This window comes from Ovis canadensis, chromosome 5, assembly GCF_042477335.2.
Source record: "Ovis canadensis isolate MfBH-ARS-UI-01 breed Bighorn chromosome 5, ARS-UI_OviCan_v2, whole genome shotgun sequence".
In the NCBI taxonomy this organism is placed as follows: domain Eukaryota; kingdom Metazoa; phylum Chordata; class Mammalia; order Artiodactyla; family Bovidae; genus Ovis; species Ovis canadensis.
The window spans coordinates 23059228-23074212 of NC_091249.1; the positions used below are offsets into that span (position 1 = coordinate 23059228).

The window sequence follows — 14985 nt, forward strand, 5'->3', positions numbered from 1 at the left end:
TGAGAAACTACTGATGGTTCAGAGCAAAGAAGTGAACACTTAAGAAAAAGGCAACTGGAATCAGATGAGAAAACTTTTTGATAATTTAACTTATTATTTCCCCAACATCCCCTTCTTGGGTCAGTAGCAGTGTTGCAGACGGCACCACAGTCCCTGTGTGGATTCTTAGTGATGGAGAACCAAAAGATGTGGCTTTCTGTTTTGACCTTTCTTCTGATTCCTCAGAGGATTCGCAAAATTTACTTCTTACAAAGAGATTCCAAGTTACTTTGCCTAACTTGGAATTTCTCTCAAGGTGGGAAAGCAGCTATGTGGAATGCGATTGTTGAGCATATTTAAAGATAGATGAACTACCTCCTGGTGTCTGGGGCAGAAGATATGAAATGGGGCTAACAGTAGGCACACTGAAATTTCTGGGAGGAAAGACTGGAGAGGGAGATGCTTTGGAAGTATGACTATGAGAGTATTCACATATTATTTAGAATTTAAAAGAATGGGCAGAAAGCCTGATCAGAAAAAAAAAAAAGCCCTAATATCTCACCTCTGACTGATAGTCAAGGCTCTGGGCAAGTAGCATGTAAAGACAAAGGTAAATAATTATTAAATGTTCAGCAGAGGATTAAAAGAAGTCCAAGTGTACACTGGCATGTGCACGTGCTTGCACACACATGCACACACACACACACACACCCAAAAAATAAAGTTTGAGAAAGTTTATTTTGATCCAGAGTTTAGGAAATCTATCATTAGCTGATCATTAAGATAATAGAACAGAGACTTTAGTGATCCCATATAGCAAAAAATATAGTATATAAAATTTAATTTATAAAAATCATTAAGCAAACAAATGTAGTCTGCAATACAACAGCGATATATTTCTCAAGGAGGAGGTACATATCTGATTTCTGAAATTGTGGCAATTTAATATTCACAATATTTAGTTTTCAATAATAAAGAGGATAAATATGATGCATGCATAGAAATGAGAAAGTATGACTCTTTCACAAGAACAAATCAAATAGTAGAATCTGAATTTGAGACTCTGGGCTTGTCAGAAAAAGACTTAATATAAACTGTCTTAAATATACTCTGAGAGCTAAAGAGAGCCATGTACAAAGAATTAAAAGAAACCAGGAGGATGCAACAATTTATGTATAAAGGGAGTCCCAGAAGAGTAGTTGAGAGAAAGTGGCAGAACAAATGTTTAAAAAAAATATGACTTTTCATGTGTTTGTTAGCCATCCGTATGTCTTCTTTGGAGAAATGTCTATTTAGTTCTTTGGCCCATTTTTTGATTGGGTCGTTTATTTTTCTGGAGTTGAGCTGCATAAGTTGCTTGTATATTTTTGAGATTAGTTGTTTGTCAGTTGCTTCATTTACTATTATTTTCTCCCATTCCGAAGGCTGTCTTTTCACCTTGCTTATCCAACATCACTCATTATTAGAGAAATGCAAATCAAAACCACAATGAGGTACCACTTCACACCAGTCAGAATGGCTGCGATCCAAAAATCTGCAAGCAATAAATGCTGGAGAGGGTGTGGAGAAAAGGGAACCCTCCTACACTGTTGGTGGGAATGCAAACTAGTACAGCCACTATGGAGAACAGTGTGGAGATTCCTTAAAAAATTGCAAATAGAACTACCTTATGACCCAGCAATCCCACTGCTGGGCATACACACCGAGGAAACCAGAACTGAAAGAGACACATGTACCCCAATGTTCATCGCAGCACTGTTTATAATAGGCAGGACATGGAAACAACCTAGATGTCCATCAGCAGATGAATGGATAAGCAAGCTGTGGTACATATACACAATGGAGTATTACTCAGCTGTTAAAAAGAATTCATTTGAATCAGTTCTGATGAGACGGATGAAACTGGAGCCGATTATACAGAGTGAAGTAAGCCAGAAAGAAAAACACCAATACAGTATACTAACACATATATATGGAATTTAGGAAGATGGCAATGACGACCCTGTATGCAAGACAGGGAAAGAGACACAGATGTGTATAACGGACCTTTGGACTCAGAGGGAGAGGGAGAGGGTGGGATGATTTGGGAGAATGACATTCTAACATGTATACTATCATGTGAATTGAATCACCAGTCTATGTCTGACTCAGGATGCAGCATGCTTGGGGCTGGTGCATGGGGATGACCCAGAAAGATGTTATGGGGAGGGAGGTGGGAGGGGGGTTCATGTTTGGGAATGCATGTAAGAATTAAAGATTTTAAAATTTAAAAAATAAAAAACTAAAACTAAAATAAAATAAAATAAAATTACTTAGCAAAAAAAAAATGACTAAAAAAAAATAAAAAAATAATGATTGAAAAGTTCCCAAAGTTGATGAAATACATGAATCTATGCATTCAGGAAGCTCAAAATATTCCAAACAGGATAAACTTAAAGAGACCTATCCTGAGACATACTGTAATCAAACTGACAAAAGAGAAAGACAGAGAGGACCTTGAAACTAGCAAAAGAGAAGTGACTTCTCACATAAGAAGTATATTAGTAAGATTAACAGCTGATTTCTAGTGGGAAGTGTGACACTTAGAAGGTAACGGGATGTCATATTTAAAGTTCTGGGGGAAAAGCTCTTAACCAGCAAAACAATATCCAGCAAAACTATCCTCCAAAAATGAAGGATATTATCTATTAACAAATTAAGCCATGATACAACTTGCATGAAAAGGCAAAATATTATGAAAGTGAAGGATATTCAACACAAAGACTGTGTATTGTATGATTTCTTGTATATAAACTGCATATAATATATAGATACATAGAGCCACACATGGAACACTTTTTCAGGGTCTAGAAAAGGAAGTAATGGGGAGCAACTGTTCTTATAATGTATAAATGATTTTATGTTGAAATGATGAAAGTGTTTTAGAACTAGATTGAGGAGGTAGTTGTACAACACTCTGAACGCTCTAAATGATACTGAACTCTTTGTCTTAAAATGGTTAATTTTATGTTATGTGAATTTCAACTCGATTATTTTTGAAAGAAGGAGAAATTAAGACATTACCAGATAAACAAGTTGAAGTTTGTTTTTGGTAGATATACCCTCTACATAATGCTTTGTGATCAACACTGTCAAAGGCTTTAGCATAGTCAATGAAGCAGAAGTAGATGTTTTTCTGGAATTTCTTTGATTTTTCTATGATCCAACAGATGTTGGCAATTTCATCTTTGGTTCCTCTGACTTTTCTAAATCCAGCTTGTACATCTGGAAGTTCTTGGTTCAGATACTGTTGAAGCCTAGCTTGAAGGATTTTGAGAGTTACCTTGCTAACATGTGAAGTGAGTTTAACTGTGCCGTAGTTTGAACATTGGAGAAGGCAATGGCAACCCACTCCAGTACTCTTGCCTGGAAAATCCCATGGACAGAGGAACCTGGTTGGCTGCAGTCCATGGGGTCGCTAGGAGTCAGACACGACTGAGCGACTTCACTTTCACTTTTCACTTTCATGCATTGGAGAAGGAAATGGCAACCCACTCCAGTATTCTTGCCTGGAGAACCCCAGGGACGGGGGAGCCTGGTGGGCTGCTGTCTATGGGGTCACACAGAGTTGGACACGACTAAAGTGACTTAGCAGCAGCAGTTTGAACATTCTTTGGCATTGCTCTTCTTTGGAATTGCAATGCAAACCGACCTTTTCCAATCCTGTGGGCACTGTTGAGTTTTCCAAATTTGCTGGCATATTGAGTGCAGTACTTTGACCACATCATATTTTAGGATCGAATCAGATATACTAGTTGCTAAGTTGTGTCTGACTCTTTGTGACCCCATCAACTGTAGCCCACCAGCCTCCTCTGTCCATGGGGATTCTTCAGGCAAGGATACTGGAGTGGGTTGCCATGTTCTTCTCCAGGGGATCTTCCCAACCCAGAGATTAAACCCTGGCCTCCCACACTGCAGGCGGATTCTTTACTGTCTGAGCGACCAGAAAAGCCCTGAATCAGATGCATATGTGTTAACTGGAGCCACTAAATTAATGTTAATAAAGGAAATTGTTCTCTAAGGCAATGCATAGGTGTTTATTCAGGATTCTGAAAGCTCTTGTCACTCAGATGGGATTTGCCCTTTCACTCTTGTCAAGGTTGGCTGCTGAATTTTCCCCCAAATACCTCAATACCCAAGCCATTGTACAACATCACTGCTTCAGTTTTACCACAGTGTGTGGATTATCATGTGTCATGTCTATAGCCTATGATAAGAAATACTTCAAAAACCTTAAAATGTTTTTAAGTTCCTTGAAGGAATTGGCTGGAGACAGTGCTTTCTTCATTACATAATGTGACTGTTTTATAAGAATTAGGAAGATCAATGTCCTTTTGGACAAGATCTTCCTGCTTCTCTCAAGCAATTGTTTGTTTTAATGTTCTGGATACTGTCAATCTTGTGATTGCTCTTTATAGATTGATTATGTAAATTTTCCATTCCCCTCTTCCCTCTTGACAGAGCCTGATTATATCTGGAAGTGGTCAGATGCCCAGCAAAGATACCATATTTTCCATATCCTTTTCAATCATGGACAGTCATGGATAATATGTTAAGTTATTGGGTGGGAATATTGAAATGCTCTGTAACAGCCTTTTCCCTTTCTATCTGGAATTTGCACAAGACAATGAGACTCTTGGAGCTGACATACCTTGGAAAACTATACGTTATAGATGCAGGAACAGAGAGATAGAATGAACCCTGAGACATTGTTCATGTTCTTCTTTTATGAGGGCGATAAATTAACCCTTAATTGTAAGTAAACAATTTACTTTTTTCTTTTATGTAACATGACTATCCTTTCAGGAAAATAAGATGAAAATTACTTGGGATAGTATATATTATTTGAGAAGAAATTATTCTTAAGAAATCCTTGTTGTTCTATGAACAAAATGAAAATATCCAAATATTTCAGATCAAAACTTGGGAAAAAATTTGTGTTGTGGGACAAAGGATAAATGGGAAAACTTTATCAGACTCAGGAAGTGAATCACAAAATGAGTTACTCAAGTTGTATAAAGTGGTAGAGACAAAGAAATGGACACTCATGGAAATCAATAGAAGGAACAAGGTTTACTTCCACAATGTGATCAAGGAAAAGCAGTTCCTGGCTCAGTTGCTCTTTGTCCTGCAATCAAGAGCACTTCTTGAGATGCAGGAAAGCCATCCTGGTTAGAGCTGCTGTGCCATAAATGCTTTCAGAGCTCTCTTTATGTCTTTATTCCTCAGACTGTAGATGAAAGGGTTCAGCATGGGTGTGACCACAGTGTACATCACCGAGGCTGTTGCACTAGAGTGGGAGCTGTGGGTACCGGCAGAGCCAAGGTACACTCCTAGGCTTGTAGAGTAAAATAGGGAAACAACCAAGAGGTGAGATGCACAGGTAGAAAATGCTTTATACTTCTCCTGAGCTGATGCTCTTCTATATATGGAGGAAATTATCTTAGAGTAAGAGTAAAGGATTCCAGCCAGAGGACCAATGGCCAGAAGTAGTGATGTAAAATATATCATCATGTTGTTAAGAAAGGTGTCAGAACACGCAAGTTGGATGACCTGATTGAGTTCACAGAAAACTTGGGGGATTTCTAAATCTTCACAGAAGGACAGATTCAAAACTATTAAACTTTGTAGCAAAGAGTTCAGGACACCCGTGACCCAGGACACCAGCACCAGCACTCCACAGAGCTGGGGATTCATGATGACCATGTAGTGCAGGGGGTGGCAGATGGCTACGAAGCGGTCATAGGCCATCACAGTCAGGAGTAAGTTGTCCAACACTGCAAAGAGTACAAAAAAATACATCTGTGTGATGCAGCCTTCATAAGTTATAACTTTGCTCTGTGTCTGGATGTTCCACAGCATCTTTGGGATGGTGGTGGAGGTGAAACAGATGTCTACAAAGGACAGGTTGGAGAGGAAGAAGTACATGGGCGTGTGGAGGTGGGGGTCTGAGTTGACAGCCAGGATGATGAGCAGGTTCCCAAATACAGAGATCAGGTACATGGAGAGGAAAAGCCCAAATATGAGAGGCTGAAGTGCTGGTGCATCTGAGAATCCCAGAAGAAAAAATTCTGAAATTTGTGTATCATTCCGTGGTTCCATGTGCTGGAGGTGACTACCAGAAAAATTTAAAAAGATTTATTTTCACATAAGCAACTTAATATAATAACCGACTGAAGAACCTAGAATTAATGTTATGTTTATATTGTAGAGCCAATACATTAATTTCCATATTTGGTGGCTTGCCTGGTCCCCATTATGGAGAAGGCAATGGCACCCCACTCCAGTACTCTTGCCTGGAAAATCCCATGGACGGAGGATAGGCTGCTGTCTATGGGGTCGTACAGAGTTGGACACGACTGAAGCGACTTAGCAGCAGCAGCACCTGGTCCCCATTAAGGGCATCCTCATTCCATTTTTATAGAAATTCCTTTCCCACTGTCAGCCTGATATTCAAGCATAATGTATACTACTGTTTTTGAGAATATCTGTCATGCATTTGAGGAACATATATTGACTACAGACCATGTTCCAGGCATAGCCAGAGCATAGGGATGATTAAAAATAAGTCTTTACAATCTAAAGATTTATGGAAGTGAGAAAATATAATCAACCAAAAATAATAATGTAACATGTCTAATAGCACAGATGCAATGAAGAAAAGGAAAGCATACATAAAGGAAAGAGTGGATAGAATGTGCTATTTTTATTGGGACTTCAACCAAGACATGCGAATAAGGTAACACTTTAACAGACACTTTAAAGAAGAATGAGAGAGAAAGAGAGAGAGAGAGGAGAGAGAGAGACAAGGTTACCTGAGGAATATGTGCCTGGCAGAAGGAACAGCCAGTGCAAAGACCCTGGGGAAGAAGTGTGCTTCAAAAACTCAAGGCCCAGAATGAGCCAGTGTGTGGTGGGAAATGAATAAGCCATAGAGTGATGAGAGATGATGTTAGAGGATGTTGAGGAGAGAGGAAACCTGCCTGCTGCTGCTCAGGCTTTGAGATACAGGGAGCCCATTGTCCACACTATGTATGTAAATCTTGCACTTTATTAATCTCATTGTAAAGGCATCCAGTGAATTAAAAATGATCCCTTCCTTAGCACTTTATTGAATGTGTTATGGTCCCTGTATTATGAGTTACTTTGGAATACATCATTCCAGGTACCCCTACTCTGAGGACTGCTCTCAACTCACAAGGCATGCACACACACACACACAGACACACACACTCACACAACATTCCCAGGCCTCCTAATCAAAGTTATTTCCATGTTTGTTCACTCCCTCTCACACTGTTTCACTGTTTAGGCTCTGAGTAGATACAACTCTAGCTGTCCAGATCAAATATCCTTTCTCTAGATAATTTAGAAATGGTACCCAGAAATTCTTAAGTCTCCCATGGACAAATAGACTTGGGCTCCATATTGGTAAGTCCATTTTTCTGCTTTGTATTAAATAAACATAAACAATCTGTCCATACACATAGAGAGAGAAGACTGAAATGGACTCGAGAAAGAAAATATCTAATAAACTCAGGTGGTCCCTGAGAGACTTTGAGGCAGATAAAGCTTCTTTGGTTTTTCGGCAGCCTAATTAACCCCATTTAATGCCAAGCAAAAATAATAATAATAAAATTGCTTAAAATATAAAAGTTGTAATAAATTTATGATGTGAAACACTTTAAAGATTGAATGCCCTTAAATAAATTTAAAAATAAAATAAAAACAAAACAAGAAACAAAGATTGAATGCCTCTAGTGAAAACTGATCAGAGAAAATAAAACAATAATTCACAAAAGGAAATAAACAAAATAAAATATGCTTTGACTGTTATTAATATCAAACAGAAGGAGACTTGTTTTTCCTGTGACTGTCCTGTATTTGACCAGTCGGTTTCTACGTGACTGACTAGAAGATTAGGGAAGTCCCTTTCTCAGATTTGTTATGTGGTATCTTTCCTTTTTCTTCTACTGTGGGTTTTGATATCATTCTGATAAGTCCAGTGGGCGTACTTTAATATCAGTCTTTATCCAACCTGCAAAGACATGCAAAGACCTCCCAGACAACAGCCTGTAAAATTCTATACATACCATAACAATCCCATCCTTTCAATGACTGAATAACTTTATATTTAGGCCTGAGCATACTGTGACAAATACATTTATTCCATTGTACTCTGACTTCTCATTATAATGAAAGATCCAAGCAAGCAGAATTTCACTGGTTTTGTTCACTTTCCTATTTTCAAACGTACGCAAATATATGTGCTGTGTTCAACTGATCAGTCTGACTCTTTGCGACCCTATAGACTGAAACCTGCTGGGCTTTTCTGTCCATGGGATTTTTCTGGCAAGTTTACTGAAGTGGATTGCCATTTCCTTCTCCAGGGGATCTCCTGACCCAGGGATCGAACCAGTGTCTCTCATGTCTCCTGCACTGCAGACAGATTCTTTACCACTGAGCCACTGGGGAAGCCATGCAAAAATATGTGCACCTACAAATTTAAATAAATGTGAAGTTATATAAAGTAAAAAGAATGACAGAGAGGATGAACCGGGTTATACACAGCAGTTTCAAAGGAACTATATTTAACATAATTGAAAGATGCATCAAAAGCTAACTGAAATGAGATATAACATAATTTGATGACTTCAACATGGGCTGATAATTAAGTTGAAAAACACGTAGACATAAAATATTATGATATATAAAGTTCTTAGAAATTTTGGCACTTAGCAGGTGCTTAATTATTATTTGTTGAATGAATCAATAAACTGGGTCTCAGTATGTAAGTGTATTCGGTATATCAAGGTTGTATTTCAATAGGTTTGGAAAGGTTGGATTGTTGAATGAAATATGGCAGAATAGATATCTAATTGGAAGAAAATTAAGTTGATTCCCAGCCTCGGTCCTACTGCAGTGAATCAGAGGGATTATATATTTACTGTAACAGTAAGCAATACCTTCAGGTGAACATTTAGAAAACCACACATAAAATCTACAGGAAGGCCAACTATCTTATTTTTTTTCCTTTTGAACTTCGTATTTTATATTAGTGTATAGCCTATTAAAATGTTGTGATAGTTTCAGGTGGACAGCAAAGGAACTCAGGCATATGTACACAGGTATGCATTCTCTCCCAAATGTCACTCCCATGGAGGCTGCCACATAATGTTAAGCAGAGTTCCCTGGGCTATACAGTAGGCCCTTGTTGGTTATCCATTTTAAATATAGCAAGAGGGCCAACAATCTTAACTAAGGAAAGAAACTCAGAAGTAAGAAGATAAGAGACATTTAACTAAATACAATGTAAAATATTTTAATAGCCAAAGCACCCTCCAAAAGTCAGTTGAGAAACAGTAATTAAAAAAAAAATCATTTGAAAAGTTGACAATGGTAGAATAATAGGCATATGATATATGGGCATAAAATAATATGGGCAAGTCAAAATGGTGATCAAATATATGAGTCTTTGATCAAAGTCAGGAATAGTTTGGAAAACAATACCTCTTTCACAAAAAATATTAAAGAGCTGTCACATTGATTGGGATTGGGACTTTTAAACAGGTAGCAAAGGAGTTCACTAATGCTTCTAACAAATGTAAAATGTTTCAAGTTTGGGGAAGCAGGCTGAAGAAAAAGTATAGGTATTAATAGTACAGAAATTCTTTAACAGGAGGTTTCTCAGTCTCAGCACTATTGAGTTTCTAGGGCAGGTTGGTCTCTGTGGTGGAGTCTGTCCTGTGCCTTGTAGGATGTCTAGAGCTTCCCTGGTTTCTGTCCGCTAATTTTCTGTGTGACAGACAGACTTTTCCCCACACATTGCTCAATGTCTCCTGGGAGAAAAATCACTCCTGGTTAGCACTACAGATTGAACTTCGCAATCCCACAATATTTTTATAGCCTTGTTATAATAGCAGTGGAATAACAAAGAATATGAAAGACCAAAATTATGAGCAGCAGAGTCCCATCATGCCAATTTTTAAAAAACAATGAAAGAATTTTATATAGTTTGTGGTTATACTTATTTACTGATGACACAAAACAATGGTTCTCAAAGAGTCTCTGAGAACTTTACAAAGGAATTCTGTGACATCAAAACTGTTTTCATAGCAATACTAAGATTTTTTTCACTCTGGTTCCATCATGAAGGTACAACAGAGGGTTCTGCAGGCACATGACTCGTGGCATAACTGAATGTAGAAGCAGACATGAGATCTAATTGCCTTTCCCTCCCACCCAGGGATATTTTAAAATTTATTTTTAATTGAGGCATAATTGCTTTACAATGTCGTGTTGGTTTCTGCCACCACTGTGGCACTGAAACAGCCACCGAAAGAATGAAAAAAAAAAAGTGTCTATGATGTGCATAGGATTCTATTCATGCATTTTTAGAAAAGGGTATGAATAGGCATGTGTACATGATATGGAAACAAATTTTAAATGAAAGTAATAACCCTGATGGCTCAGCAGTAAAGAATCTGCCTGTCATTCAGGAGAACGGAGGGAGATGCAGGTTAAATCCCTGGGTCAGAAAGATCCCCTGGCGGAGGGATCCCACCCAGTATTCTTGCCTGGAGAAACCTATGGACAGAGGAGTACTGCAGGCTACAATCCATGGGGTTGCAAAGAGTCAGACATGACTTAGCAATGACACAATCACAACTTATGAAAAAATTCAGTAAGAATGAATTAGGTTAAATATAGTGGTTTTAAAACAACTGTTTATAACAAAATTTAATGAAAATCTACATCTAACATATAAAAATATAAAATAGTAATAATTTAATAACATCAATATAGGTCACTAATTGAAGACCAAATTATCAAAGACTTGGACATAATATAATAAATATAACAGATATAATAAATATAAATAATAATATAAATAATATCACAAAACCTTTTGAAGTGGGAGGTAGTATCTGTGTTATAATTTCATCTTATCTAAAGATATATGAGTCCAAACATGTTTATTGAGATATAGATTGTCTCTAGTCTTATGGTAAAAAAAAAATAGGTCTTTTCTTTCGCTGAATGTCTTCAAATGCCTAAGGGGATATGAGTTTTAGAAATACATCTAATTCCCAAATGCCAAACAGAACAATAAGGAATAAGGGAATGTGAAAAATAGTCAGAAGTATGTATAAAGAGTGATTTATTATCCTTAAGGGGTGCAGGAGAACTTCCACTTTTCATTATCATTTTCATTTAAAACAAAGATTCACAAGTGAAAATTACTGGAATGAAAGCCATTTTAGTAAAAAAAAAAAAAAGCAATAAAGAGAAACAATAATGCTAATAAGCTCAACTCCACAATTTATAAATTATCATACATTCATTACATGTATGTCTACACATACACAAAAGAACTAAGTGTCATCGTCTAGTTGGTAACAAAAATAGCAATTTATCTTTCGAAAGAAAGCAATCAAAATGAGGAATAAAAATGCTCTGACCCACTTTGTTAAAAACAAAGGAGTCAGACAATTTGCAATAGAGAATGTAAGTGGTTAACTAACCCATGAAAATATATTACCTCATAGGAAATAAAATAATTATAAAATAATGTTTATTTGCATTTAATTTTTAACATATTAATTTTTTTTCTATGTGAATACCCAGAATGAAGGAAGATGCTGTGAAATGTATGTCTCATTTACTGCTACTGCAAGTATGTATTTGCAAACTTTCCCTGGTCTGGCTCTTTCTCATTAATGTGGAAACAAAGTCAATTATGCTCCATTTTAAAAATAAAAGAAATGCCATCATTTCACTGTGTATCTTGCCAGATCAATATTTTACTGTTCTACTCCCCTTTATTAAAAAGATACTTGGGCTTATACTCTACTATCATTTAAGTATCAAAAATGACAATTGCTTTGCTGAGATCAAGTTTCCTTCTTTGGCATCATAAATAAATACATTAATTTATTAAGCAAGCTAGCAAATAGCCACAGTGATCTTTGGGCTCAGAATTAGGCTGCAATGGCCCTTGGGTGACCTCAGGTCACTTTCTAGGCTCCTATTCTCTTTGATCTTTCCCTGTAGTATCTGCTGAAATCTCAGGCTCACCTTGATGGGAACTCTGAGAAGAAGATCACTGGGTGGAAGTATAAATTCCTCCCTGGATGATTGATGATGGAGACTGAAGCTCTATATCCAGACAAAGCAGCATGAAGGGGGCAAGGCCTGTTCTCCAAGGAAGATTTAAGAGTCTAAACAACTGTGTTCTGTGCAGACCAAGGTTGCACATGCTCGGGGACTGCTGCTCCCTTTATCTGCTCATTAAGAATGTTTCCTTTTTGTTACTCTAAACTCTAAGAACATGATTTCCCTCTGGGACCCTGCTCTGACAAAAAAGAAAGTTTCCAGCTGATTTCCTGCTCCTAGGAGACTATGTAGATAAGCCATGTAATTCAGGTCTTCTTACTCCTCCTACATTAACACTCCTGTCTTCAAGAGCTGTAAACCTTCTAGCACTTCATCACAATACTGAATTCGAATTTTCTCAAAAGTCTAATACTGAGGAATTTGCTTTAACTAACACTTTGGATCTTCAAAGCATTGACTTGTGGGGTCAAGTCAGTATCTCAAGACAATTATTCTTCTTCTCCTTAGAAAAGAGAGTAACATTGTGTCTTTAATTCAAAAACAAAACAAAACAAAACAAAAACTGGGGCACCAAATTAATTGGCTTCATGATAATATTTAAAAAAACAATTAAGAATTTCAAACTTATGCCACAAGTTCACAGATATCATTAATTCTTTATTATAAAATACTTAGTAGTTACAGGAGGAGGTACACTTAGATTTTATGCACCGAAACCTAGCTTAGCATAACAAAGAGATTCTGTGATTTATTTTTTTTAGAAATTTCAATCTATGAAGTAATACTTTTATAAACTCTATTTTCCATTGTAGAAATGTATCTTAGAGGGATTTAATATTCTGTCTAGTATAAACCAAGTAAGGAGTGGAGTCTTGATTGAAAATTCTATCAGGATGCTTCTAACTCTCAAACTCTGGGGCACTGGTTATCAACCAGAATTGATTTGTCCTCTGGGGATATTGGCAATGTCTGAATTGTTTTTCAACTGCTCAGTCATGTCTGACTCTCTGCAACCCCATGGACTGCAGCATGTCAGGCTTCTCTGCCCTTCACTATCTCCTGGAGCTTGCCCAAACTCATGTCCGTTGAGTTGATGATGCCACCTAACCATCTCATCATCTGTCACCCCCTTCTCCTTTTGCCCTCAATCTTTCCCAACATCAGGATCTTTTTCAATGAGTCAGTTCTTCACATCAGGTGGCCACAATATTGGAGCTTCAGCACCAGTCCTTCCAGTGAATATTCAGGGTTGATTTCCTTTAGAGTTGACTGGTTTGATCTCCAGTGGCTCTAAAATAACTGTAGGAAACAAAATAGAAAAATATTAAACTAATTTATATAAATATAAAATGTTTGTCATTAAGTGACCTTGATATAAGTAATTAATTTACGATTATGTTGCCAAAGCCTTGGTAATAAACAAATGTAACAAGAGCCTTCTAAAAGAGGATATAACAGTATCTAAAAGTTATAACTTTATCTTATATAAAAATATATGGATTTAAAGATGCTTTGGAAGCTAATCTTCAATCAAGTGTAAAAGAGAATGCCTTGCAGCTGATGGACAAAGGTGACACAAGTTTCGGAAACAGATCTATTCATAAAACTACAAAAGAAAGAAAGAAGAATAAGCGAGATTTAAAATCTAGTTGTACATATGCATAAAGGGTGATGTATTAAAACAAAGCATGCAGAAGAACCTCCACTTTGTATTTTGTTTGAAGTACAGATTCTCAAGTGAATAACAATAAAGTGACAGCTCTATTCTTTCTGTAAAAAAGGGGGGAACACATTATGAATAACTAGATAGAATGAGCCACACAAAATGTATACATTTTTACTTTCTCCCTAGTAAATTTATATGTATATAAATGAACACATGGAAAACAGCTGGCTGGCGGAAAAAATAAAATCTCCCATTTGTTTGAGTAAGTACAAACAAAAAGGGAATAGAAACACGGAGACGTCACTATACGAAAGTAAAAGACTCCTACAGATAATTATGATACAGAGTACGTGTCTAACAAACCTGCAGACACATTCAGCTTCATAGTTGAATTGCAAAGTAAAACTTGTTAACACATCTCTTTTCACCTATAATTTTATTTCATGTGAATACACATTCTGAGATGATACCATGAGAGGTAAATCTCATAAATTTCTTTTCAAGAAAATATTTTTAAGCATTCTTTGCTCTGGATTTTTTTCATTAATACAAAAATTCAAATAAGGCCCATTTTATTTTATTTTTTGAAATATAAATTTATTTTAATTGGAGAGGCATCTTCACTTCATTGTATATCTATCTTCAGCTAATGCCTTAGTCCTCTACTTCAGTTAATTCCAAAGATCCAGGATCAGATGGTAGTTCTACTTTTAATTTTTTCAGGAACTTCATACTATTTCACATAGTGGCTGTGACAATTTACATCCTCATCAATAGTGCACAAAGGTTCACTTTTCCACACATCTTCAGCAACATTATTTATCTCATCTTTTCCATAATAGTGACTCTAAATGATGTAAGACGATATTTCTTTGTGATTTAGATGTTGACTTCCCTAATGGATAGCCATATTGAACACCTTTTCGTGTACTTGTTGGCTGTTTGTATGCCTTTTTTAAAAGAATAGGATGCAGGATGCTGGGGCTGGTGCACTGGGATGACCCAGAGAGATGATATGGGGAGGGTGGTGGGAGGGTGGTTCAGGGTTGGGAACTCATGTATACCTGTGGTGGATTCATGTCAATGTATGGCAAAACCAATACAGTATTGTAAAGTAAAAAAATAACATTTTAAAAAAAATTTAAAAAAGAATAAGTTCCTATCAAGTTCTTTGCTCATTTTCT

General features: G+C 36.8%; 1 protein-coding gene across 1 annotated transcript; it reads right to left on the reverse strand.

Moving 5' to 3' along the window:
- Positions 1 to 5190: 5190 nt before the first annotated feature.
- LOC138441680 (olfactory receptor 7A5-like) lies at positions 5191 to 11305 on the reverse strand. The gene is made up of 2 exons (XM_069592776.1): positions 11281 to 11305; positions 5191 to 6155 (listed from the first exon to the last, which is right to left on the reverse strand). The coding sequence occupies exon 2, from the start codon at positions 6118 to 6120 to the stop codon at positions 5191 to 5193; it is 930 nt and encodes a 309-aa protein (XP_069448877.1). The 5' UTR covers positions 6121 to 6155; positions 11281 to 11305.
- Between the last annotated feature and the right edge of the window lie 3680 nt (positions 11306 to 14985).

Excerpts from the sequence above, each read along its gene's own strand:
- LOC138441680 (XM_069592776.1), bottom strand. The coding sequence starts at position 6,120 with ATGGAACCACGGAATGATACACAAATTTCAGAATTTTTTCTTCTGGGA.